The sequence below is a fragment of the Anser brachyrhynchus genome (genome assembly GCF_964034855.1).
Source record: "Anser brachyrhynchus genome assembly, chromosome: 5".
NCBI lineage: Eukaryota > Metazoa > Chordata > Aves > Anseriformes > Anatidae > Anser > Anser brachyrhynchus.
Window position 1 is genome coordinate 38,948,170 of NC_137699.1, and position 27,908 is coordinate 38,976,077.

The window sequence follows — 27,908 nt, forward strand, 5'->3', positions numbered from 1 at the left end:
GCACAGTTCAGGTTGACAAGTGGTAGTGGCTTCCGTGCGGTAAGTGGTGCTGGTTGAGGGGATGACCGTAGGCGTCGGCGTGAAGGTGCTGGTGCTGGTAGAGCTTATTGGTGTTGTTTGTGAGGAGGTGGGTGCTGTGGAGGTGGAGTAGCTAGTAGAGGTGGAGGTCGTGACCGTGGTGGGTGATGTGACGGTGCTTGGGATGATGGTGCTGGTGGGGCTGGTGGTAGGTGAGGTGGTGGGTGGGCAGTTGGAGTTAGTGATGCAGCAGAGGACGCGGATCTTGTAGTTGAGGCACATCTTGAATCGGCCGGGCTGGTCTTCGTTCTTGCACACCAGTCCAAAGTTGACGTCACACTGTACAACCTGCCCGACGTTTTCGATGGAAATCTCGGGGTAGTCCTCCGCCTGGCACTGGATTTGTTTGGGCTGTTGACAGACTTCCTTCCCGGCAGCCCGGATGTGCTGGTAGGTTTCGAAGTCTCCCTGGTTTGGTCCCGAGGCGGGGAAGTCAACATCGAACCATTCCGTCCAGGAGCACAGTTCAGGTTGACAAGTGGTAGTGGCTTCCGTGCGGTAAGTGGTGCTGGTTGAGGGGATGACCGTAGGCGTCGGCGTGAAGGTGCTGGTGCTGGTAGAGCTTATTGGTGTTGATTGTGAGGAGGTGGGCGCTGTGGAGGTGGAGTAGCTAGTAGAGGTGGAGGTCGTGACCGTGGTGGGTGATGTGACGGTGCTTGGGATGATGGTGCTGGTGGGGCTGGTGGTAGGTGAGGTGGTGGGTGGGCAGATGGAGTTAGGGATGCAGCAGAGGACGCGGATCTTGTAGTTGAGGCACATCTTGAATCGGCCGGGCTGGTCTTCGTTCTTGCACACCAGTCCAAAGTTGACGTCACATTGTACAACCTGCCCGATGTTTTCGATGGAAATCTCGGGGTAGTCCTCCGCCTGGCACTGGATTTGTTTGGGCTGTTGACAGACTTCCTTCCCGGCAGCCCGGATGTGCTGGTAGGTTTCGAAGTCTCCCTGGTTTGGTCCCGAGGCGGGGAAGTCAACATCGAACCATTCCGTCCAGGAGCACAGTTCAGGTTGACAAGTGGTAGTGGCTTCCGTGCGGTAAGTGGTGCTGGTTGAGGGGATGACCGTAGGCGTCGGCGTGAAGGTGCTGGTGCTGGTAGAGCTTATTGGTGTTGATTGTGAGGAGGTGGGTGCTGTGGAGGTGGAGTAGCTAGTGGAGGTGGAGGTCGTGACCGTGGTGGGTGATGTGATGGTGCTTGGGATGATGGTGCTGGTGGGGCTGGTGGTAGGTGAGGTGGTGGGTGGGCAGATGGAGTTAGGGATGCAGCAGAGTACGCGGATCTTGTAGTTGAGGCACATCTTGAATCGGCCGGGCTGGTCTTCGTTCTTGCACACCAGTCCAAAGTTGACGTCACACTGTACAACCTGCCCGACGTTTTCGATGGAAATCTCGGGGTAGTCCTCCGCCTGGCACTGGATTTGTCTGGGCTGTTGACAGATTTCCTTCCCAGCAGCCCGGATGTGCTGGTAGGTTTCGAAGTCTCCCTGGTTTGGTCCCGAGGCGGGGAAGTCAACATCGAACCATTCCGTCCAGGAGCACAGTTCAGGTTGACAAGTGGTAGTGGCTTCCGTGCGGTAAGTGGTGCTGGTTGAGGGGATGACCGTAGGCGTCGGCGTGAAGGTGCTGGTGCTGGTAGAGCTTATTGGTGTTGATTGTGAGGAGGTGGGTGCTGTGGAGGTGGAGTAGCTAGTAGAGGTGGAGGTCGTGACCGTGGTGGGTGATGTGACGGTGCTTGGGATGATGGTGCTGGTGGGGCTGGTGGTAGGTGAGGTGGTGGGTGGGCAGATGGAGTTAGGGATGCAGCAGAGGACGCGGATCTTGTAGTTGAGGCACATCTTGAATCGGCCGGGCTGGTCTTCGTTCTTGCACACCAGTCCAAAGTTGACGTCACACTGTACAACCTGCCCGACGTTTTCGATGGAAATCTCGGGGTAGTCCTCTGCCTGGCACTGGATTTGTTTGGGCTGTTGACAGACTTCCTTCCCGGCAGCCCGGATGTGCTGGTAGGTTTCGAAGTCTCCCTGGTTTGGTCCCGAGGCGGGGAAGTCAACATCGAACCATTCCGTCCAGGAACACACTTCAGGTTGACAGATGGTAGTGGCTTCCGTGCGGTAAGTCGTGGTGGTTGAGGGGATGACAGTAGGGGTCGGCGTGAAGGTGCTGGTGCTGGTAGAGCTTATTGGTGTTGTTTGTGAGGAGGTGGGCGCTGTGGAGGTGGAGGTCGTGATCGTGGTTGGTAATGTGGTATATGTGGTCTTTTTTTCTGTTTGTGTTTGTGTTGTTGGTGTTGATGTAGTTTTGCCATGAATATGTTCTGTTTGTGGTGGTATTGTTGATGCAGTGGTTGTTTGATGTTTGGTTTCTAATTCTGGTGGCTTTTCTGTAGTTGTTATTTCCATGTGTTGTGTAGTTAGAGTTGTAGAATATGTCGTTGTTGACTCTATTGTGGTTGAATATGGCGTTTGAGTTGTTTTGCATGGTACTGTTATATTTCTACAGCATTTAAATCTTATTTCATAGTTATAGCAAATTGGTGGTAGCTGGTCTTTATTGTAGCATGTTAATCCTTCTTCAGTGTTGCATGTAATGTGTTGCTCCAGAAGAGGATACGGTGTGTCAGGGAACCTTACTGCTCTGCATTCCACAGCCTTTCTGTTAGCACAGACTTTGTATCCATGTTTTATAATGTTCTCAACTGTATCAAAATCTCCATCATTATATCCAGATTCTGGATAACTAACGTCATACCATATTGACCAGTCACATTCCTCTTTTATGCAACCAGGAGCTGTTGAAGGAGTTGTGGTGATTGGTGTCGTCGTTTCCGTTGTGGTTGTTGTTATTTCTTTAGTAACTGAAGGTGTGAATGTTGAAGTTTCAGAAGTTGTAGGAGCTGTTGATGGTGTACTGGCAGAAGTTTCTATTGATACAGTAGGTGTCACTCTTGTTGTTAGACAGTGGCTGTAGTCATCACAACAGAGTACTTTTATCTGATAGTTAAGACATATATGCAGTTCTCCTTTTTGATCCTCATTTCTGCAGATAAGTCCAAATGATACATTGCAATGAACAACCTGGCCAATTTCTTCAATGGATTTATGTGGGTATTTTTCTGCTCTGCACTGTATTTTTTCAGGATGTCTGCAGATTGCTTTTCCAGCTGATCTAATGTCATGGTAAGTTTCATAATCTCCTTTGTTCTGCAAAGTCGGGAAATGGACATCATACCATTGGGACCATTTGCACTTTGGTTGGCAAGGCATTGTACTGGTTATGGGCTCAGTGGAAGTACTTGTTGTTTCCAGAGATGTTTCTGAAGGAGTACTTGTTCTGATAATTGGACTCGTTTTTTCTGTGCTTGTAGCAGAAGTTGTGACACTGGTACTTGCTGTTGTGGTTGTCATTTCTGGAATTGGGATATGTGTGGTCGGTGTTGAAGTCTCATAAGATGTTGTGATGAAAGGTGTGGAAGAGCATGGTACAAAAACACAACATAAGATTCTGATTTCGTAATTGTAGCACATTGTTGAAATTTGATCTTTGTTGTAACATATAAGTCCAGACGTTGTACTGCATTCTACTCTTTGGCCAAGGTCTTTCAGTGGTATGTTAGGAAATTTCTCTGCTCTGCACTGAACAGCCTTTGGAGCTCTACAGACTTCATAACCTTTAGCTCTCAAATCATCAAACGTTTCAAAATCTCCACCATCGAATCCAGGTATTAGTAGACTTCCATCATACCATTCTGACCACTGACAGACTTCATGAACGCATACTGATGTTGTTGGTGACGATGTAACTGAAAGAGTAAAAGAAAATACCATGAAACTTAGAATGAAAATTTCAATATCTCAGTGCCATTATCTGAGTAGTCCACTTAGTACTGTAATTACACATACCATGTACCCTACCAGGAATTCTAGACAAAGTAATCATTTGGTAATTTAATAGGAAACATAATGAGTCATCTATTCACTCAGTAAAGATTATTCCGGGTATAGAAATAGTTACAATTAGAGATAATAAATCTCATACTGTTTCCTTATTGTTTGCCATGAAAACAAATGAAATAATAGTATCAAAGCAGTGTGCAGTGGCTTCCATTTTATTGTTTTGGAAGTTATTTTATTTTCTATATTTATTTGTTTGTATTAATTTGATTGCTAAATATTGACTGAAAACAAATGCCAATAAAAAATGAAATTTAGTGGTTATATTGTAGCTATATTTTACTCACTAATGAATAGAATAAGCTCTTAGAGGCTATAAAGTATGTACCTGTGGAAGTAGTGGCAGGTGGCGTGGTGCTGAATTGAAATGGTGTGGGTGATGCTGAGATTGGACAGTCATACACAACCCTTTGCAGTGTTCCATTGGGACCACAGATTGCAACAATACACCCTCCTATGCCATCTGTAGTATTGTAGATCACGTCGTTATAGTTATATGTCTGTCCTTCATAAATGCAGACACATTCTGTAAATCAAAAGAGGATGTTATTCCTTGGTATCTGACACACAGAGTAGAGTGCTTTCAGTGTATCCTTCCAAGATGAAAACAACTTTGTCAACATACCATGTTCATCATATTTGCATTTTTTGCCATGGTTTGTGCATTCACTGGAAAAGAGGAAAAAGGATATGATGAATGTGAATATATTAGTTAAAAATAGCACTGTGTTCTTCTTGATAGAAGGCTTAGCAGGACTTTCCCAACCTATATAGCTATATTCAGCAGTTCTTACAGAATTTATAGGAATACTTTCTGACTTTTGAAAATATGCAAGTGCCACTGGAATAACAGAAACAAGCTCAAAATAATGAAGATTAGTTGTCTACTAACTTCTAAATAATTATTTAGGCATATCTTAATATAAGTGCTAAGATTATTGCTGTAACTATTATTATTTTAATTTGTTTTTACTTAATAATGATAATAATAATTTACAAATACTTCAGTAAGAATTCAGAATAAGTAGTAAATTAATCTCTCTACAATAAAATGTTTCATCATGTCATCTTTTATGCTTCTGGGAACAGAAGAAAATTAAACACTACTCAGCAGCCTATGACTGGCCTAGTTCTGGTTAGCAAACAAATAACTGAGTGCGTGAAGAATTAAGTTATGCAAATTTCAACTCAACGTTTAAAAATCTTTACTAATCCTACCATGATTGACAATTCTGCGTTGAAGGCATCTGCATTCCTGGCTTGTAATGTTTTCCATTTTCATAGCAACCACAATTAGAAACACAAGTCATGGTTTCTTCATCAAAATAGGGCTTATTCTTTGGACAGTGTGGATAACAGCCTGCAATAAAAACAAGAGTTGTGTTGACACTAGGCTTTCCCAAACAGAAGTAACTCTATACTCTGTCAATATCTGATCTCTTGAAATTATCCCAGTAATATAGTATATATTCCAGTAATATAGAAAGTGGAATTTCATCCTCCCATTACGGCTATTGCATTGATTACACATTAAGCTTTGAAGCATTTTTTCATCTTCACTTCAAACAAGTGCATGATTAATTAGGGATTAATTAGGGATTAATTAGGGAGTTAGACATTAATTAGAAAATCTCATAATTTCTAATATAAACATTTCATACACTGAGCAATATAAATTTTGTTCATCATAGTCCATTTTATCTTTTTATAAATAGAATGAGATATAATTATATTATAATCATATCTCATATATTATATGAGATATTATATATTATAATATTATATATTATATATTATAATATATAATATAATATAATATAATATAATATAATATAATATAATATAATATAATATAATATAATATAATATAATATAATATAATATAATATATATTATATATTATAATAATAATTTTATATAATTATAATAATTATAATTATATTATATAATATATAATATTATATTATATCTCATATATTATGTATATGAGATTATAATTATATTATATAATTATGTTTACCTTCCAAACCTCTCAACTCATGAAGGCATTTCCCACTTGGATTATTGCATGTCTTCATACAAGGGGCTCCACATGGCTTGTAGTGCCACTCACATTCCCCTTGTGGATTGTAGTAATCACAGAACAGAGCTAGAGGAAAGAGAAATGACAGAAAAAGACCTTTAATTTTTATTGCTCCAAGGTCTTTCGTTACTATAATTTTCCTGGGTAAAAATCCCATGTCATCAACATAAACATGTAAGTGGTGAACAGTATGTCGTCTCATTTAATACTATTTTTAATACTATTTTTAATACTATTTTTAATACTATTGTTATACTACCACATTTTGATACCAATAATGCTATAAAGCATCAAACACTTAGACATTAAGCACGAAAAAACAATTGATTAAATCACAAATATTAGCTGAAATCCACTAGTATTTATTTATAGTGTATTTGATGTAAACAGCTAGGAGTATAATATGATACTTTAGTTTGCCACTTGTCTATCATGACTGACAATTAAATAAGACACTAATAACACCACCAGTAAAGTTACTAGCACATGATTTCTTTTTAAGTAATGATCATTTTCCAATGATTTACTCAAGCAATGCCTCTTATAAATACAATGTAATCCTCCTTTCTTTCTTTTCCCTCCTTGTTTTTTTTTGTTTGTTTTTTCTCTATTTTCTTTCTCTCTAGACCCGTTCAAAAAGTCATGGAGTGAGACTTACGACAAATGGATGGGGTTCTCCATGAAATGCAGATGTCCAGCTCATTGCATGCTTGAGCATAGGCAGCTACTGCTGTACAGAAACATTCACAGTCTCCTCCAGTGTCGCAAGCACATGCATCATCCACACATGCTTGATAATATTCATTTGGTTCAACCTGTTGGAGAAAACCTTTGAATTGGATTTCTTGCACTTGCCCACTTTGAAAAGGCATTTCCTGTCCTAAAAATGCTGAGGAAATACCTGAAACTGGCAACTCTATATGTGTGAGAAGGATAAGAAATGAAGAAATTGTGAGAATATTTTGAAAAATCAAGAGAAATATGTAGAATACAGCTATTAGGAGTAAATCATAACTGTAGGAACTACTTGATGTTAAAGACATTAGAAGAAAGAGTACTGTTACATTACTACACGGTAGCACATAATCATAGATATCAGGTGGCTGATATTGATATTAATAGAAAATGATGCCATTAAAAATTAAACATTTCTTGAGATTTATCAGTGATTGTCCCTTCTATAGCACAAACAAACAAACCCTATGAATTTCTGTACTGCACTGGTTACGGCAAGAGCTGAGGAAATTGAAGTGAAAATCCTTTCTATGCAGTCTCCCTGGAACTTGGTCTCACTTCACTTTATCAGGCGTGACATAGTCCAAATCCTAGTGCATTTTCAGCTACTCTGCATAAAAATGTATGTAATCTCCGTCTTGAGAATTTCAGACTGAAGCTGTACCATACCTGGGAGTGACACTTTGCAAATACTTCACTGGTAATGATGCTGCATTGTTTCTGTGCCCAGGATTTCCTGTATGGGTTTGCAGTACATGGATCCTTGGTTTGATTGGCATTTGGGCAAGTAGAAGACACTTTCCAGCTATTAGCAAACTCCAGCACATTTCCTACCACAGACTGGCTGCGGGTAGTGAAGTCATTGTTTCCATTGCCATCATAGTTTCCACAAAGGCCACAGACATGTCCCTGCATGGGGATAAACAAAATATCAATGATCAGTAAGGTACAGTTTCTCAGTATCTGTGAGTAACATGCCTCAGGATGAATTTTATTTAAGATGATGTGGGCTTCTTCTGCAAAAGTCTTGGACATTCTCATAAAACATCTTTTATGAAGAGAGGTACCCCTAACTTGTTAGGAAGGATAGGGAAAGAAGCAGAGTAGAGCTGTGGGTTTTGTTCTTAATATCGTAGCTTAGTATTGAGCTAGTTTTATCTAATCCTGAATGTACCTCTTCAGTGAGGATTTTTCATGAAGGAATTATTGATATAGCTGCTGTTATGCTATTGTTGAATAACATAATTTATGGAAAAATGTGTATACAGAATCTAAGTCAATACTATAAGGATAACAATAGGCAATCACTGCTCTTTCAGTGTTTCAGTTGCAGCCTAAATTTCCTTTTTTTCCTGTGAGAGATAGCATGAATATGGATCAGAAATTGTTGGCTTCAGGTTTTGGATTTTAAAATGTACCTGAAAGCTGGGGCTAAGTTTGATGAATATGCTGGTTTTCTTGTCCCACATGAGTATCAAGCCAACAGTAGTGTCAACAACCAGGTAGATGCCCATGGAACGGATTTGGAATGGCATTTCTCCTCCAGGTGTTCTCTGGATGACATCAGAACGTCCATCGCTGAGTACCAGTTCATAGTTCTGGGACAGAAAAACAAAAAGAGACCAATTCAAAAAGTCACCTTTTGGTTTCCAGTTTTTTATATATTACCAGTAACTGTTATTGAAATAATAAATCTATTATCATCAAAATGGCTCTATTCAAAAAACCCATGTTAATCTATTTCTCTTTAGAATTCCCTCCTTTGCTTTCCCTAGCAGAGAGCAGAATTGTTTGGCAGTGACCAAGAAACTGTAGTAACATTTTTACAGTCCTGCAGGACACTTTTATGATGGAGTCTATCTGGGACAACCTGTTTCATCCTTCCAGCATGTTAGGCTTGGATTACAACTTACTGAAGAGCACGCTTACCCCCAGGAAAACTTTAATAGACTTAGAGCAGGTGGTTCCTGTAGTGCCACATGGAATGTTCTCAGTGATGACTCTGAAGGTTCCCTGATCCAAGCCTTTTTTGCCACAGTAGTTCTGAAACAGGGGAATGATATTCAGTGTTAATGATGCTCTGTGCTCATATGTAAAATGCAAGGTACTTTGGCAGTGCAAAAATCTGGGAAGGACTCTGTTACCTGGATCAGAACATATTCACAGTCTCCTTCAAAATCAAAGCGTTTGCCATCAAAGGTCATGTAATGCCCATCTCCATAAACTGAACAGGTTTCCAGGCAAGGTTCCTCAGAGCAGTGCCACTTTCTGTTTCTACATGTGCTGTATAAGACGAAAAGGACTTTAAATGTAAAAAAAAAAAATAAAATAATAGACACGCACATAACATACCTGTACATGTATTTCTGTATGCACATTCATGTTTTTTAATTTCGATGTGTTAAGCCCATAGTGAAAAAATAAGGTTTATTTATTCTCAGAAATACAGCGTAGACATAGACAGAGTCTTTAGGATTTACCCAAAGACTGTTACTTCTTGATGCCATGAATAATTTGGGTTAGAAAAAATTTGAATGTTCCACATTTCTAAATCTTGTTGGATATATTGAAATGTAGGGATGGCCTGAGAGGATAAAAAGCTTTATCGACTGTAACAAATATGACAGCATCTAAAACCACATTGCTCTTCCGATCACATGCAATTTCTGTGCTGTGTGCCACTGCAAAAACAGGTGGAACTTGCTTTTTAGGTACTAAGTAGATAAGATTCTTTCCTATAAATCTTGATACTGCTAGAGTGATAAGCTGTAATTCACCTAGAGTTAAACTATCCCCTTCCAGGTGCTTGAAAATCATGTTTCAAAATTATTTACAAGTTGTAATTCTTACCAGTTGTTACAGCCAACTCTGATTGATTCTCCTGGACTGTAGGAATCCCCGTTGTGAACACATGGACACTCTTCAGGAGCTATACAACCACCTTTGCCATCTAATACGTAATTATGAGGACATACACAGCCAGAGACACAGTGGGTTTTGTACTGTAAGGAACACATAGAAAACAAGACTTGAAACATTGCCCTGATGGAAGAGTCCATCTACAGCTGGTAAGTGTAAAAGTGATCTAGATAAATATGCTTTCAACTGGATGTAAAGAGTCTGTACTTACACACTCCATGTCTAGAGTCTGACAGCTCTTCTGGCACTCTGCTCCTGCCACACCTGCAGTGGCATTGCCACAGTCAACATAGACCATGGGAGATGCACAGACTGGAAGACAGAAAAGCCATGAGAAATGTGAGATGAACCATGTATTTATATCTTTGTGCTTCTTTAAAAACTGGGAAAAAAAATCCTTTGTGAAATGTATGAACTTTAATAGAATGCATTTGACAAGAAAGAGAAACATGTTGTTTTGAAGTCACAGTCATCTTCTCATCTTTTTTTTTTTTTATGCTTTTGCTTGGACTGCTCATAGAAACTACTGTTTAGTTAGCTTTATGAAACACTTCTTTCAACAAAAAACAACCTCCCCAAAAAAGAAAGCCACACAAGAAAACAAAGATATTATTTTATTCTATATGTTTGAGGTGACTGGCTTTTAGTCCTTTTATTTTATATAAAAAAATGTAAAATATGGTTGTTTTTCTCCTCGCATTTGGTGAGGTGACCAAATGTTCTTTTCCCCTTGGTAATCCAGGAGATTATAATTTGTTTCTGCCATTTGAAAGTGAAAAGTGCTTCTTTACAGTTAGGGAATGTCATTACAGAAATCATCTGTTCATTTTCCTGTTTGATTTCAGATTTGCAAAGTTTGCAACATTATGAGAAAAAGAGATAACTGGAAAGGGTGAAGATGGAAAAGGAGAATTAAATCTTAAGTGGTATGTTACCTGGCTGTGGTTTTTCTCCAATGCAGCTCAGCTTTCCATAGGTGCAAGTGCTATAAAAGAGAGAATGGAGTTATGTTTGCTTCTCTTGTTAAGTTTCAACTTGTTTCCTAGTGAATTTGAAATAGTGAAAAAAACTGTGATAAAATGGAGAAGACATACCCTTCGTCAGAATAGCCTGTACTATTAAAAATTATTTTACATTAGAGCAGACCAATATACGATTATGTTCTATATAAGGACAGGTGTGCTCTGTCCACTTGCCTGATTAAAAGTTTTCCTTCAGAATATTCCAGATTCCACTCATAATGTTAATCCTAATAGGATTATCAAGTTTGTAGTATCTTTCACTGTGAAACAAGTCTTTTATGGTCATAGATGTGAAATTGTTTGGCATAGAGTATGTGGGTGAGAGTTTGGCTGTTAGCCAAGGCTAACTCACCACAGTATGGTTTGTTCTACTGCTTTCTAAGTACAATTTTCCAAACATATATAGCCCTTACAGTTTTTAAGAATTTCTAGTTTTCTGTGTTGAAATTATTGGGCAGAGAAATACATTTGATTTGAATTGATTGCAAGAGCTATATATGGTTTCATGATTGCCCATATCCAGTCTCATTCTTTTGTTCACAAAACTTACCAGACAATGCCATTATCATGAATGACTTCCCCAGGAGACAGAGGCATTCCTTTGTAGTAACAAGGACAGCTAGAAGCAGGCACACATTTGCCACTTTCATCCATGTAGGTTCCATTTATGCAGGTGCAGCCATCAACTGGGACAAACTTGATGTTGCATGTGACATCAGGCTCACTCAGAGAGCGACAAGTGGGTTGACAGGAATCAATATTGTAAGTGTACTTCAGGGATTTCGGACACGTGTTGGTGTATTTCGCTTGAGAGAGTAAAATAAGGTGAGTTATGTTTGTAGTTAATTTAAGGATCAATGTAGGCATAAATGCAATATTTGAGGTAAAGTACATATGATAAAAGTGGCATTGTATATAGACATGCTTTTCTGATGTGTGAATACTGCGATTATTTTTTACTGTTAAAGCAAAATATATAAATGTATCCCCTATAAATGTATCAAAAATACAAATATTTTGTCCAGGTAAAAAAAGGAAAAAAGCTCAGTTATATTATTAAATCGTGTGTTTTTTCTTCATTGGTATTTTTATATTTTATGTGAATGTAAATTGAGAAACACTCTAGTTATTTTATTGCTATTACAAGAGTATTGAATTCCATGTTGCTTCTTCTAATTCTGAGCAAGTAATCTAAGAAAGCCTATTTTTTATATTTCACCCTGCTTACTGCTTCGCTTTTATGGCATTCCTCTCCTCCCCAAATTCTTGAAAGTGAATGCTATGCTTAAGAAACAATTGAACACAATTTACTCTGGGAATTCCGTATATCCTGAAAGCTCATTTGTGGAGCCTTCCGGATGATCATTTTCAAGAGGCAAGGGGATGTAAAACTTACTGCAGACTTTGTTCCTCCATCCATTGAGGAGAACTCCTTTCACAGCACAGGCTCTGACGTAGCTGGAGAGGGCAGCACACATGCAGTCCTCAGTGTTCTCACAGTTACATGTGTCAAACATGCAGTTCTAGGGACAGAGGATGACATACGATCATCAGATTGTCATTTCAGAGCCATGGCTCTTTATACTTTTTAGAGTGTCATGTTCATTAGAGCTAAAAGCAAGTGAAGTTCATATATGTAAGTAAGCATATGCTCATTTTTCATTTGAAGATTTCCTTGAGTCCTTTCAGAAAAGATTCTTTTCAAGGAGAGATAGTAATCAGAGGACCAGAGTTTGAGTCCTTTCAGAAAAGATTCTTTTCAAGGAGAGATAGTAATCAGAGGACCAGAGTTTAAACTTATTTTGCCTTTTGGTTGTTCTTCTTTACTTTTGCAAGTGGTGGTAGCTTTCCCAGCTACTTCCAATTTCTAGCCACAGTGCCATGGTTACTTAGTGGGACAAGCAGAGGTTATTTGCACCTGACTTTTAGTACTTTTATTTGAAGCTTGGGCGCTTTGCATCAGAGGAACAAAGAAAACAAGAAGTCACTTAATCTGTTACTGTGCCAAGTAAGGCCACAATAATGTGGCCATTCCAAAGGATTTGTTAAACATACTCTTACAGATATCCAAGATCCCCAAGAAGTTCCAGAGCTTCATCATTTTGAATTCCTGGAACATTTTTTTTCCCACAATCTCTTTGCTGCTTTGTGCATGCATTTATTGCCTTGTCCTTGGATATATGCAAAAGTAGATGCCTCCTGAGAGCAACTATGCGAAGTACTAGTTAAGCTCCTGACTAAAGCTTTCCTTATATCTCAGGAAAGGAGGCTTCTTCCTTTGATCTAATAAGGAATCCAGACTGTCCAAGCTCCTAGGTTAGGCATTTAGCAGCAGGAAAATGCCTGTAAGTTTATCCTCCTTTGAATGGAAAGAAAGATACCTTTAAAAAGAAGTAAGTATTATGATGTGTAATGGGCTTCAGGCTTCAAAAGAATTGTAATGAATGCACCTCCACCTGATTGGCAAGTTGTTCTCTCAGGTGTTAGAATCAGAAGTCCAAGTCTTATTCTTCCAAACATGAAAAAGTTAAAACCAAGTACCTTCTGGTAAACTTCTGGATTCACTGTTGAGTGACATTCAGCAAAAGGTCCCGTGGTATCAGAGAGCAGTCCACACCAGTGCTGAGCGTACTTGTCTGTGAATTTAAAATATACAAATTTGTATTGCACTTCATTGTCTAAATTCTTGGTTTTGTGTAACAATACTTCCTACGGGGAAATTGCAGAGGCTTAACTTAATAGAATTCAGCTCTTTTTTTTTTTTTTTCCTGGAAATTGAACAGTATTTCACTTTGTCTACACAGAAATAAGAATTCTTCATAAACTGAATGCTCTCAATTCATGGTAGTTGTCATGGAATAAACTAATACATCCTTAGATGTATTGTGGATGCTCAAATCTTAACTATTATTTCATTGCTTGAAATTCTTAACAGCCTGACAGCTATGAAGTCATGAACTGTAAGATTGGTTCACATTTTGACAGTGGAAAGACCACACTGAGGTCATCCAGCCTTCAGTGGGGCTAAGCTCAGCTTTCTTCCTATATGACAATCAGAGCTTTCAAGGAATGTATTCCTTCTATGCTAAATGGTTCTGGTTCCCCTTAAGTAAACTTGCAGAAACAACACTTGCTTTCTTTAGCCAAAGGAATATTTTTGAAGATCCAAAATATTGTATTAGTTATTATTTATTAATTGAAGATTTCTTGTGTCTACTGAGGAAAATAGTGTGCATTTGCAAAGGGTCCACCGTTATTTTGGCTAAATGATTTGTGGCTGATCAGCTTATTTCTTCTTCCTATCTTAAAAGAGAACAGAAGAGTTTGCGATATAGTGAGCTTACCATTTTCTATGCTGAGGGTACAGGGGTTCTCAAAGGTGATTTTGGCATCAGGACAATCAGCCCGTGTTTTCCAAGTATTGCCAAAGGCAGCTGAAGTACCCTCTATTACACCACTGGTGGTTTTGAAGTCATCAGTCTGGACATCATTGAAATTTCCACAGAGACCTAGAAGGAAGCAGATGGGTCAGATGGAAGCAGATTGAACCTACAGAATCAAGTGTACAGATGAAGGCAGTTGTAAGATCACTTACCACAGGTCTGCCCTTTATGTGATGGGTCTAAGTTTATAAAAAGTTGCATGAGAGGGGTAAGCTGGATCTGTAGCTGAAGACCAAAGGTTGTTTGTAAAACGATGAAGAACGATGATGGTCTGAAGATGGTGACATTTGCTGGGGACAATGAACATAAGAGTTATAATTTTATCTAAGATGAACAGTTGAAACTACTGTTCATTACATAGGAGGATTGTACAGCTGTGTGTGATCCTAATTGTTGAAGAACTATATATATATATATCTCAATAAAGATTTCAAATCCAGCACTAAAGTGGACTGTCTTTACCTTAAAAAAAAATGTAAAAAACTCCACCTTCCATCAGCTGTTTTGAAATAAGGGGAAAAACATACACTTCTGTGACTATTTAAAAGACCACCTTTGCTTGATGAAAATTCTTTAGGATGATTTAGTGGTAGCCTCTAACCTCCAACTATTCTGTCATTTATGCTTTCTGTTCAGGTGCAGCAGTTATCTGAGGATTGGTGGCAGAGAAAATCTCCAGTGATGAATGTACATCATACAAAGAGACACAGGGGATGCAGGAGAACTAAACAACTTGGGAAATTGAATTCCTGTTGCAAATCAGAATTTTTATTTCCACTCTTATGGCAATATTTGGATCTGGAAGTGTCCAATGATACTATTTGTCTGAACTGCATCTCCATTTGATCAGATCTTACTAAAATCAGACCATAATTTTGCTAAAATTAGAGCAGAGTTGATTAGGTAAACCCTCTTTATTTAAAAAGGAGAGGCTATACTCTGAGTACCTTGGGTTTGCTGTAGTGTAAGCAAAGGCAGAATTTGGCAGCAGATGAAGAAATACAATATTTTAAATTCAAAGACAAACATCAGAGGAGTCTTCCAGAGGAACTTACCTGCAGAGAAGGGCAGCTGTGTGTAGATCATATTCACAAATACGCTGCCAGAAGGCTGGATCACAATGTTCTGTCCACAAGAGGGAATGATTATCAAACATGCTTAGGAAAGGTAAAATACTTTCCAAATGTTGTATATCTAGTATCATTAAAGATAAAGGAAGGAAAATGGTGTGTGGGGAGGAAAGGCTCAGGGTCTGGTGATTTTCTGATTCCCTTACTACTTCAGTGATTTTTATTATAGAGGTCCATTAACTGCACCCCCCCACACACCCACACCCAAAAAGAAAGAAAGAAAGAAAGAAAGAAAGAAAGAAAGAAAGAAAGAAAGAAAGAAAGAAAGAAAGAACAACAACCACCAAACAAATAAAACCCTGAAGATAACTAAATGACAGAAAACTGTCAGGATCTTGACTTCCAATATACCTACTTTATTCTTTTCTTTTTTCTTTGATTAATGTTCAAATGAGATAAAATAAAAATCAGTGCAGATTTCCTGTCTGTGCTGTTATGTGTCATTTGCATACAACTTGCCTTTTAAGTTTTGTAAACATCCCTCCAGAATGCTAGGTATTTGCATTTGCTACTTACAGTTTGTCCTCCACTTAGGCTGATGGCTACACCCTTGAGGCATGTCTCAGTGTCAGTCAGGCCACATTTGTGGATGTCTCCCAAGACAGTGAAATCATTGCTGTCACAGAGCTAGAAGAAGAAAACAAAAAAAGTCTATTGTACTAGAAAGGATCACACTCACATGGTGTTCCTATTAAAGTGAGTCTTTTAAAATGTTGATTATTCCTTTTCTTCTCATTTCTTGCATATCCATATTTAGTCAGCAAAGTAATCTGATGTTATTGTACGTCACACAGTGTAAGCTATCAATTACTGCTGACGTTCAGTGGCAAGTTAGATATGTTAAACCGAACATTAAAACTTCAGAATGTTTAGGTAGTACTGGTTTAATCTGCTAGAGAAGAAGCAAGTGTGTCTTTCTTGCTCATTGGTTATGGTGTTTACCTGGGAAAGGAAAAAAATTGCTTCCGATCTTTTCTGCACTGAATAGATTATCAAAAAGCCTGGCCATTTGGACATTCTTTTAACAAGTAGGAAACATGCATTTAAATATCCTCTCACAGGAGAAAATTGAGCTAAGATCACCATTCATTGAGCTACCGAATAAAGGCAAACTGCATTTTTTCTCTTGATTCTGATTTTTCACAGACTGTGTTCTGTGAGCTATATTCAAAGTGTGCCTAATGAACAAAACATTACAGGGAAACAGAAAGAAAGCTATGGATCTGAACTTGTCTTATCATTTTCTTGACATTAACAAGACTAAATTGAGAACAGCAGAAGTGCAGAATTACAGCCGTGTAGAAATTTAATGTTAAAATTGTGGGCTTTTAAACCTTTTCTGTCCAGGTTTAAGGTTTTCCTGTACCTCCAAATGTATGCACCCATTGTTGATCCAGCTTGTGATTCTCATTGAAAATCATCATAGATTTAATCTAGTTTATTTCTAAATTACCTTATTCTAGTTCATTTCTGAGTTTTTGTGGTTCTCTTTCCTGGTAACATTCAGCCTGAGCTCTTTGAGAACAGGTTTTATTTAATATGAAGATTTTATGAGATTTTTTTTTTTTTGACATTGCTCACCCGATACAAATCAACAGCAAAAACCATAGCATTCTGAAATTTGCAATTTGTAGTCATTACTTTAGACATACCTACTTAGAATTCAGTCCCTACTAATCTTAGAAGTCCAGTAGATTTATTATTTTTTTAATCAATTTTTGATGCTTTAGAATACATGTATGACTTACTAACTTTTGCTTTTAAATTCTAAAGTCTTATATTTTTACTGGGAAAGACTGTTTGGAAGGTTGATCATCTTAATGAAATATCTCCTCCCATGAATTCTGTGTAATAATTTCAACCTGTATACTGTTAATCAAATAAGCCACTTAACTATACGAACTGTGACAAAAAGAACAGTACCAATGGAGGATATGAGCATTTTTCAGAAAGAAATAGTTACAGAGCACCAGACAGGGAATATTGCATTTAAAAATTAATGGGAAGCATTGTTTCATGGAACCTGAACATGGAACTCAGTGCAATTCTTAAGCATTGATCAAAGTACACGAGAATACTATAATATATTTATTTAATATAAAAGTAACAGAAAGCCCGCTGGAATCTATTTAAGGCCCCATGTTGTTCCTTTAAATTTCAGAAAATTGATGTGATTACTAGTAGTTTAAATCAAACATATTTAATAAAATCATTTTCCTTTAGCATATTGCTTTAGCAAAGAATGTGACTGATTTTTTACCTTGGTTAGGACATAGCTACAGTCTCCGAAGAAGGAATAATATTTTTCATCAAATGTTGAGATGTGGGAACCTCCTTCAATACTGCAAGTTCCAGGACACGACTGGGTGACGCAAGCCCATTCACCTCCAGCACAGGTACTGAAATGAAGAAGGCATTCTGTAACCTTGGGTAGTGCAAGTATAAATGAAATAAGAGACAATAAGGGCAGCTAATGCCTTAATTTTCCTCTTGAAGGAAAAGAATGCTTACAAAGAAGCCACATTTCTTTGAAATCTCAGAATAAGTATCAAAAAGTCACATTTATATTGATGATATTTTTTATATAATGCTTTTGATTTCCAGTCCCTGGACAAAATCCAGTCCTTTTGAATCTGGTATCCATTCTGCTGCATATGAAGGATTGCCCCTCATCTCCATTAGCATGACTTTAGCTTCAGATGTGTTATGTGTTTCTTGAAAAGTAGTTTGTGGTTTTTGCATTCATCAACATATAGATAGGTGCATTTGCATATACATATGCAGTGAGACTTAAGTAATTATAGTGAAATTGAAAAAATATACATCATATCTGCCAAACACGCCTCTCAAACATGATGTCCCAGTCTGCATGATGCAGCATGTTCCTGAATATCATAGCCCTCGACTCCAGTATTTACACGACTGCCCCAGTGTTACGCTGTAGTGCTGCAAAGGAGCAGCTACTACTAACTAAGTTCAGTTAGTAAGTAGTTCTTCGTATATTTTTAAGGAGCAATTAGGCATTTTTCCCTGTCTCCAAAATGTCCAGGTAATGCACCTAAAAAAGAAATATGAGAAAGGGAATATTTTACCATGATCTGCATTTAGATGAGAAGGAGGTACCAGGAGCATAAGTTTCACCTTCATAGGTACAGTGACATTCCTTACGGGGAATACAGCCAGCACCATTAATGTCATCAAATACCATTCCTAGGGAAAGAAATTGTCTGTTACTCATTTTGTGCACTGCAGAACCTACTTCTGTACACATATCTGTCAGATGCATTAAAGCATCTTGCATTTCTCCTGAGTTACATGGAAAATGGAAAGCCACTTCCTTATTTTAAGGATGGATGCCAGCCACATAGGGATTGAAGGAATTATATTCCATTAAAGCCTATCTAAAATCTTCGGGTGATCAAAAGGGACTTCTAGGGAAATACCTTTTTGTTGTGAGCTTCGTTAGATTGCAATTAGGATTAAAAATACTAGATAGCAAGATGGAATAGATGAACCTTTTGTAAGACTGCCTGGTGACATGTTTTCACAGTACATGTATATATGTCCAAAGGCAGAGGATTATCTAAGAGGAGTCAATGATACTATATAAACAAGTGATGGTGAATTCTGTGAGACAACATGGAAGATGGGCAGATTTGCAATGGGAGAAGATCATACCGTACTGTCACTCACAACAGCAACAATTCTCAGCCACAGAAATAAGTATGCACAAAGCAAACATATTTGTATCATTCATCTGGCACTGATACTCAGTTCTCAGATGTAAGTCTGTGAAACACTAGATTTTATAAACTGCCTGGTCATCTCTCTACTCCTTGTTGTTTAGATACATAGGACATGGAAGGGTGTGGTAATGTGGGGAACCAGACACAACTTTGCTAACACCAGGGCAGAATGCAATTAAATGTTACACACTCTCTATTATGGAGTATGGATGCTGAGAACAGGAAACTTCATCTTATCATTAGTAGTGACGTATCTTATACGCAGTTCAGTCGTTACATACATGTGTCAGGCACATGTTCGAAAGGGTGTTCTTATTAACCTGGATATAAATAGTGCATGTATGTCAAGGAAGAAGCATAGTTATTACTATGATGCTATGATAATAACAATGATATGGCAAGAATGATAGAGTAGGAAAGTTTTGATGGTTGTGACTATGAGAAAAGGGTATAAAGTAACTTGCCTGGAGGACAGATGCAACCATCTGTACAATGATCTTCACAAAGTGCAGATCTTTCGGGGTTGCTGCAGGTATCAGAGCAGGGGGAGCCACATTCCTGGTGTTGCATGTTGAAGGGACATGATTTGGCTGAAAGTAGAAAGAGTAGTATAATGCTGACTTTTCCTTTGAAATGTTGAGAAAACAGTATTTACTATCTAGGATGTTTTCCGTCAAGATACAACGGAGAGCAACTAAGTGGAAGGTGCAAGATTTTAGATCTTCTGAAATATACTGAAAACCTTCAGTAATGCAATATCCCAAAAGTCTTGAATATGCTCAGAATAAAGCCAATTTCATGAAAATTACATCCACTTTTAAATGGCTGTCTTCTTCGGGAAAAAAAAAAATCACATATTTGAAGTTTACTAGATATAAGTAGGGAACATAACTGAAAGGCTTTCCCAGAGATACTTACGGCACAATTCTGAGGTTCTCCAGTTCAGAGGCTGTCCACCAGCATGAGCACACTGCCGTGAGTATTCAGCAAAGGTGTTGCACATGCAGAAGTCAGCCATAGAGGTATCACAGTGGCATAAGTCTTGTATGCAAGTTTCAATGTAGTCCTGAACATCCACAAGTACATTACAGCTTGTGAATGCTTCACTGGTTAATACTGTCTCACAGATAGAAGCCTGGAAGGGAAAACAGTGAAAGTAAAACAATTGTGTTTAGAAAATGTGAAAATGATTATTTCATTTAAGGCATGTAGTAAAACAAGGTCCTTCTGGTCCAAAAACCTGTCCAGCAGTAACCATAATCAGATGTGAATTCATATAATTTTTTAGCCTTCACTTTAGCAAAGAATTAAAAAAATAGTTTTGGAAACATTTTCCTTCCAGACCCATGGCTGGGTTATATTCATGCTGTACTTTTTCCTATCCTGGCAGATATTCTCCAAAGAGAGAAAGGGATAATATATGCTGAACTGGAAAAACAAATTCTGAAAGAGAGATTCTTACAAATTCACTTGAGCAGTTCTTCAGAACAGCAGGAGGAATAGGGTCATCACACTGCTCTGTGGGTCCATCTATCTTCTGCCTATTTCCAAACTGAACGGCAGTCAGTTTTGTATCTGTACAAAACAGTCAAAGTATTAGAATAATATTTACTGCTTTACTGGCTTCTGCATGGAGGTATTTTCTTTTGTGACACTACCCATTAAAAGCAGATATGCAAAGACAAAAGGAGATGAAGCAGGTATATAAAGGACTGGAGACTAACTGTTGAAAAAAGAAGACAGTTACATGTGGCAGGTTTTAAAAGATGTAACAGTGATGGAAGCAGCCTAATGCATCCGAAAGCCCTGACTCTGTTACTTAAGTATTAAAACTGACGTCATAAAAATATATACTGAAAAAAGTATCCCTGGTTTTGCAGTTAATACAACCCACAACCTCTGTGACTCTGTAAGGCTAAAACAAAGAAAAACAAAGTGCCAATACTTAATAATGCTTTTTATTACTTACTCTGTGAAATAAACTCGTTATTGGTTGGAATTCCATTGAAGTCCCCACACAGTCCGCAAGTTTGATTGGTGTATTTCTTATCTAGTTCCACCTAAAAGAAATGAGGAAAGCAAGTTTAGGTTCACAGCAACATCAGCCCTGGTGGTTAGAAACACAGCCTACACCGATATTCCTTACGTACTCAAAGTTTGACATATGTGTGATGTGCAGGCTGTGAGGTGTGATAGGCACCATTGGGAAGGTCAATGACCACCAAGAAAAGCTTAGTCTTAGTCTAGCACTGGGACTGTGAACATCAGAGCATTGCCAGGTCTGGAATCTGGGATTAGTCCATTGTGATGTGGGGACTTTATAATATGGGGGCATATTGACTCTGAGCAGAACTCACTGGAAAAAAAAAATAATAAAGGAAAACTAGGAGAAGACTGGAATATAGTCCAGTACACTAAAAACTAGTACAGACCCCTAAGTAACTAATGTCTGCCTGACTGATTAAGATTGCAAAGATGTCAATGGACTATTTTCAAAATACAGCCTAACTGCCATGGTTTGGATGTTTTCTTACCAGGAGGGCATCCTCTTCATTCCAAAGGAAGGTCAGTCCTAACTTGGCAGAAACTTTTAGATAGCTGTTGCTTCTTTCTACCAAGACTCCCATATGGTTGTAGGGCATCTGAACCCTGGGGAAAGATCACTAGAATTCAGTGGGGGTAGGGACAGAATATCCACATTGATACCCATTCTCATTCTTTTTGAGTGAGAATTTGAGTGAGAACTCTTTTTTTGCACTCTTCAACATGCAAAGATGAGAAAATTAGTCAGTGCAATAACTAAATGCAAACTATACACATTTGTAACATTTTGGCTGTTTTGATTGCTTCTTTGTGCACAAATGGATCAGCCTTGTTTTCCGTGTTGGAAAAGCCTGTTGGATCAGCCTTGCTTTCCCTGTTCCTTTTGGCTATTTCTGTTAGTTGTGTTTTGGTAGGTAAAATGTTGGCATGTCTTCAGTTATATTGTTCAAAAAAGTTCTGGGAAGTTCTGTTTTGCAGGCAGTATGCTTCAGGATATTACTATTTATTCCTTAAAGCTCTTGATAATAAAGAGATACTCTTCGTGCTTTCTGTGGCATGAGTGCCATTCACAAAGATGTACTCCAGATAGCCTTTCTACTAGCTTGCCACATATAGCTGCTGTAATACACATATCATTGTGGCATACCTGTCCAAATATTTACCCAAACTTTTGGACAAGTTTCACACCCTTTGCCAAAATCAATGCTATCATTACTACATAGATAGGAAGTTCCCAGACTAGCTTGTTTAAAATGAGCCCAGGTGCAAGCTGCAGTTGCAGTGTGCTTAACTGCACAGTCTTCAGAGCAAGGACAAGAGCAGTCAGAAATTCCTCGCAGGGCTCCTGTTCTGGTAAATTTAATGGAAAGTAGAAACTTAAAGGGTGTAAAAGCCTAACACTTTGACTAAATCCAACTTATACATTTGATTGTATATATGTTTATACATATATGTTTATACATATATGTTTATACTAGAGGGGGGCAGCATCTGGGTTATAGCTCATCTGAATAAAATGGACACAAGAATAATCTGTAGAAATGACAGCTCACTGTCAGGCCCTCTTATTTTTGTTGGTGCCTCAGGAAGGACATGAGTCCTACAGCTGCGTGGGAGCAATATGAGATGAGATGAAAGAAACGGATGCTTGCTCAAAGAGCCTTCTGAGATCAAGGGCAGTCATGGCAATTTCAGTTCATAGCAGAAGATATGAACATACTGTTGGCCATTGACCAGGACAGATGTGCGGGTCAGTTCAACCACTGCTCCTTCCAGCTTCATGATGACGTGGGTGATCATGGTAGCATTTTCCACCATTGTACGCCTAATCTGGATGTTGAAATCCTCATAGGCAGATTTGCAGTTGGATGCAAAGATGTAATTGCAGACCCCAGGGAAATAAAAGATGTCCCCGTCGAAGTTCTTGAAGTGGAAGTTACCCCATGTGCTGCACACACGGCCATTGTGAGAGGGGTTGCCAGCTGTGGATTCAAAATGAGCCATAAGAATTTTCTGCAATTTGTCATAGATACCCTCCTCTTAAGTTGCCTAGATAAGGTATCTCATCAATGTTTTGAGCACATTATCATTTCCCTTTCTTTACAGGAAATAGTGTGCATGATTTATCCACGTATTACATATGTGCTTTTTTTTTTTTCAGCCTCATCATATTAACAATATACAAGCTGAGCATCAAGCCACATATAGATTATCATTATTTGATGAACTGACTACTTTTCTTGTTCATTTTTTATTTTATGAGGCTAAAGTATCTAACACAATTTACCAATCTGTTCAGTTCACTCCATATTCTTTCTACCTGTTTGATCAACAAATACGTATCTGAGCCATGACATTTGTTGAACTTACCCTTAACTTTCAGTGTGTTTTGAAGAGGTGGAATGATTGTCAATCCATGGGATTTAGTACCCAGTGGAAGACCTATGAGGAGAAAAACGATCAAGTTTAATCTCATAAGAAGTCCTAAAATGTGGCTAGAGGTTGCTTAGTTTCTTTAGTGATTAATATTTCATAGTACTAGTTACTCCCTGGGGAGAATTTCCACAAGGATTTATTGATGTATTTTAAACAGTGCTTTGTGTTCTGTCTTTCCATGTGTCTTTCCACTAACAGCCAAATCCCAAAGACCATCCTCTTTGGCTGTAGTTCTTTTTTCCATTATTTGTTCAAGACTCCCATCTGATGCAGGCCCTGCTGATCTGAACTCAAAAGTAGCAATCTAATCCTTAGACTGCTGTGTTGTAATAGAGGTGGGGAAAAAACAATGCTAATGTCTTTGTCCGAACCTCTGCCCGTCAGTACACTTAGAAAGTTACAGAAGAATCTTAGAGGATAAGAAACCACAGCTTTTTTTTTTTTTCCTTTTTTCCTTTTTTTTCCCTGAAGCTTGTATCTTTCTCTGTGCTGAGTCATGCAACTTTGCACAACCAACTGCAAGCAGATTTTTTTTTAGAAAATGCCATTGAAAGTCTGCAAAACTTTAATCGTGTACTTTTTGTGGAAAGACTTCTATTTGTAGGTTACAGCCCTAAATTTTCTATGTCCAAATCCAATGTTTTCTCTTGAGATCCAGCTATGAAGGGGAGCGAATACTTAGAAAACCTGCTATGTATTTTCTTTACATGAGAGTTTGAGGACTTGCTGCAGTTTTTTTCTTTGAAAGTATCAAAATTGAAAGTATCAAAATATCATTCAATGACTTCCAAACTGTAGACTGTGGAATATCAGCCATTGACTTCTCCATTTAGATCAAAACATATCAATAAGACAAATACGTGTTTTAGGAAGACAATTTGGTTAAGTCTTGATGTAAGAATTTGAAGTGTAAACACACATACTACCTTACTTGACAATCTGTTCCAATAATTAAATGCACACTTCTTAAATAATTTGAGGTATACTTCCAGTTTGGGTGTACCACTGTTTTAATTGCCAGCTAGTGACTTCACAAATTGCAGTTTGCATTGCAGGCTAAATGATTAATTATTTTAGCCTTTCATCAGTAATATACCAGTAGGCGTTTTATCCTTCCACACTTTTTTTGCTGTGTACTATTAGTGTGTTACAGTATGTGTCATAAAACTGTTTTTTATACATGATTATTTAGTGCTTAATCATTCTAATGTTTAAGGTAGTTACAGTTCTGTTATTCTCACTTGTGCGTGATGTGATCATATTTACACAGAATAAAAAATGTATGTTTTATTACCTACTATCAGGTATCTTGATGATACGTATGTATACACACTCCCTTCTGAAAATACACTTGTAGATAGATGGTATGTACCTTTCGTGAAGTTAAAGATTAGATAACTGTATCACATCAGTAGACCAGATCTACTGGGCTGGATCTCAGAGGAATTTCTCACTGAGACTTGGATGTATCGTACACAGATTTTCTCTCTCTCTTTATATATATATTTTGTAAAAGGAATGGATGTTCTAGGAATATTCTTCCTTATCAGTTTAATTTGGGGCAAAATATTAGAAACATCTCAGAAAAAAATTACTTACTGTTTTTTCTCTGCAGTAAGGATAGAGAATCATAGTTTGATTGTGATTGTTGTGCTTCGCCCCGGACTTGAACTGTATAAAGAGGAGTAGAAGAGGAAAATGTAAATGTTTAATTTGTATGAGTTCCTTCATCATTTTTTCCATTATATTTGTTTAAACTTGCAAAGTCAGTATATCAAAAATTGGCAAAGCTATGTTCATATACTGAAGGTCAGACTTACATCAGAACTTGTGCTACATGCAACCATGATGGCCATATACCACTTCTTGAGCTATTTGTTTTTTCAGTAGGCTAACAAATTATTGAAAGGAAGCCATTAAAAATGTGCCAGTGAGAATTTGAGCAGATCCTTATTCTGTTTTTGTCATAATAGCCCCTGGATGCTCTCATATACTTTTTAGACAGAAGAACCCCTTTTTTAACTAGAGGAGTGATCTCTGTCCTCTCTTATGGAAAACCAAAGTTACTCTTTATTTTATGGTTTCATGCACTTTTTATAATAAACAGCAGAAGAAAAATAAACCCACAAGTCACACAGAAAGAAATAGGCCTTTCCAATAGATACATTCCTGATTTTGCCCCAAAGCAAAACTTTCTGTTTCCAGTGGTGAAATCATTTTTCTGTCCATTCCACTTCAGCTTCAGAATAGGAATACACACAAAATCTGCAGGGCCAAGGAGGGCTTTTAATGCACTGCTTGTTGAGAGTTCATCAGATACAGGGCGGGTTGCAGGGGAGGCCATGCCAGCTGGAGAAAACCCAGATGACTGGCTGACTGTCTGCTGCGTCCCACAGGGCAGTCCATGGGTGGCACCGCTAGAGGAGCTAATGCTGAAATTAGAGCTGCAGGGAGCTCCATAAATCCCTTTCTTCTTGCACCAGCTGGACATCTGCAGCTGGCTTTGGAAGGACACATTGTGCCCCTTCTGGAGATGTGAACCATTCGGTGCTTCTGAGTTCCTCTCCTATCTATTCTCAGAGAGTTATTTGCTTCTTTTTTCATGTGTGATATGGCTTCAACACTATGCCTGGTGCCACATTCATCCCAGATTCCCATTCCATTACCATTCCATTGCATGGTATGATAATGCTACAGCTAGCCTTCTGATGAACTGCTCTTAGCACTATTTTTTATCATAAGTTAGTGTGGAATTATCTGGAAGTAGGAAAAAATAACTCAAATGGAACTGCATCTGAGATCAAAACACACTAAAAACTAATATTTCTGTCACCTTAAACCTTAAGGGAAATAAACAGGAGGAATATGAGTAACAAAAACCTTTCTACCCATCTGTGAGAATTAAGTGTCCTTTTATAATGCTTAAGGCAGATCCATTTATTTTCACTCCCTCAATAAACAAGCCTGTGCTCTAAGCTTTTGTAGAATCTCATGTGTGAGGACGAATTAACTTTTAAAATCTGATGCAGGCAAAATACTTAGTGTATCATGAGCTGATAAAACGAAACAAAAAAATCTTTAATAATGCAACTCCACTAGTTTGATCATTCTTAAATGTATTTTTGCCACTTTTGGCTTGTGCTTTTACACATGCTGTACTTTCAAATGTGGACATCAAAAACCAAATGCCAATCTTGAGGCACAGTGTTAGAAATAAGAATTATTCCTGATTTCAAATGGAGAAAATACATTAAGAGCATCAAGTAGGTTATGAAGTTTGAAAATAATTATTTTCCTCTTCTTAGGAAAGAAAGTATTTGTAACAGAAAATAAAATCTTGCATAAAGGTAAAAGGTTCATTAGCTCCACAAAGCCGAGAAAAAAGGTTTCAAACTCTGACGCAGGCAATAAATTCTTTGAAACTGTAAAAATGCCAAGCAAATAAATCCTCCTACCTTTGATCTGTATGAAGGCAAGTGCTAGTATTGATATCCACAGTGGTATTCGCGTCCCACTACCTGTGCCCATCTTCTGGAAGTCCGGTAGAAACTACCGAACAACCTGCCTCTGAGAAAATACCTGTCTGCTCCTGAGTTTTATATAGTGAGAGAGCAAGTTTTGGCTCAGTTCCCAGATTGTTTCACAAGGTTCTTAAAAGGTGGGGCTTCAGACGTTTTACTTTTCCTTTGCAGGTGTACAGGTAAATAGAGGATGCTCTGACTTTCCTAAGGTATTTGCACTCTAGGAGGAGTCTTCTTTCTACAAGTCCTTAAGATGAAATGTCAAGAGGTGAGCAGGAAGAATTTTTGCTCAGAATTAGTCCTCCAAAATTGTTAATATTACGGGATAAATATAATCTAAGGGACTTTTGAGTAACTTGTGAGTGGGACCTTGGAATGAATGGCTTCACATGTTTTTAGTTTCCTCCTTATAGTTAAAGATAGCAACTTCTCAAAACAAATAAACAAACAAAAAAAACACAAAGAAACAAACAAAAACAAACAAACACCAAACACACAAAAAAGGAAGCTCCATCTGACACATTTTTAATGAGTTTGCACCTGTGTATGTGGCTACTTTGCCTGTGAAAATGGAAAAGATCAAAGGCCATCTAAGGTAATATGGACCCTTCCTTGAAGGTTCCTTTCTTTTCATATGTGCAATTTTAGTGCTAGATCAGCAGTTTCCCTTCTGAGTGAACATGGTTTCACCACAAAGACTAAAACTGATTCTATCTACAATTAATATGTATATATAAACTTAATTTACAGGAATGTCCTTTGGAATGTTCATTATCTTGAGCAATGAGAGTGAATGATGTTTTG

At 38.1% G+C, this 27,908-nt stretch overlaps 1 protein-coding gene across 1 annotated transcript; it reads right to left on the reverse strand.

The window, feature by feature from the left end:
• Positions 1-352: 352 nt before the first annotated feature.
• On the reverse strand, positions 353-27,188 carry LOC308196588 (mucin-2-like; the record flags this gene model as incomplete). The annotated part of the gene is made up of 32 exons (XM_080595726.1): positions 27,039-27,188; positions 25,183-25,254; positions 23,518-23,589; positions 22,868-23,129; positions 21,639-21,753; positions 21,074-21,164; positions 20,567-20,679; positions 20,023-20,239; positions 19,569-19,694; positions 18,451-18,568; positions 17,619-17,757; positions 15,875-15,985; positions 15,284-15,353; positions 14,381-14,518; positions 14,130-14,294; positions 13,327-13,421; positions 12,182-12,308; positions 11,336-11,591; positions 10,699-10,748; positions 9,975-10,075; positions 9,695-9,846; positions 8,989-9,127; positions 8,774-8,887; positions 8,263-8,442; positions 7,514-7,753; positions 6,768-6,924; positions 6,047-6,175; positions 5,245-5,386; positions 4,652-4,695; positions 4,355-4,552; positions 438-3,875; positions 353-366 (listed from the first exon to the last, which is right to left on the reverse strand). The coding sequence occupies exons 1-32, from the start codon at positions 27,109-27,111 to the stop codon at positions 353-355; spliced, it is 7,458 nt and encodes a 2,485-aa protein (XP_080451852.1). The 5' UTR covers positions 27,112-27,188.
• Between the last annotated feature and the right edge of the window lie 720 nt (positions 27,189-27,908).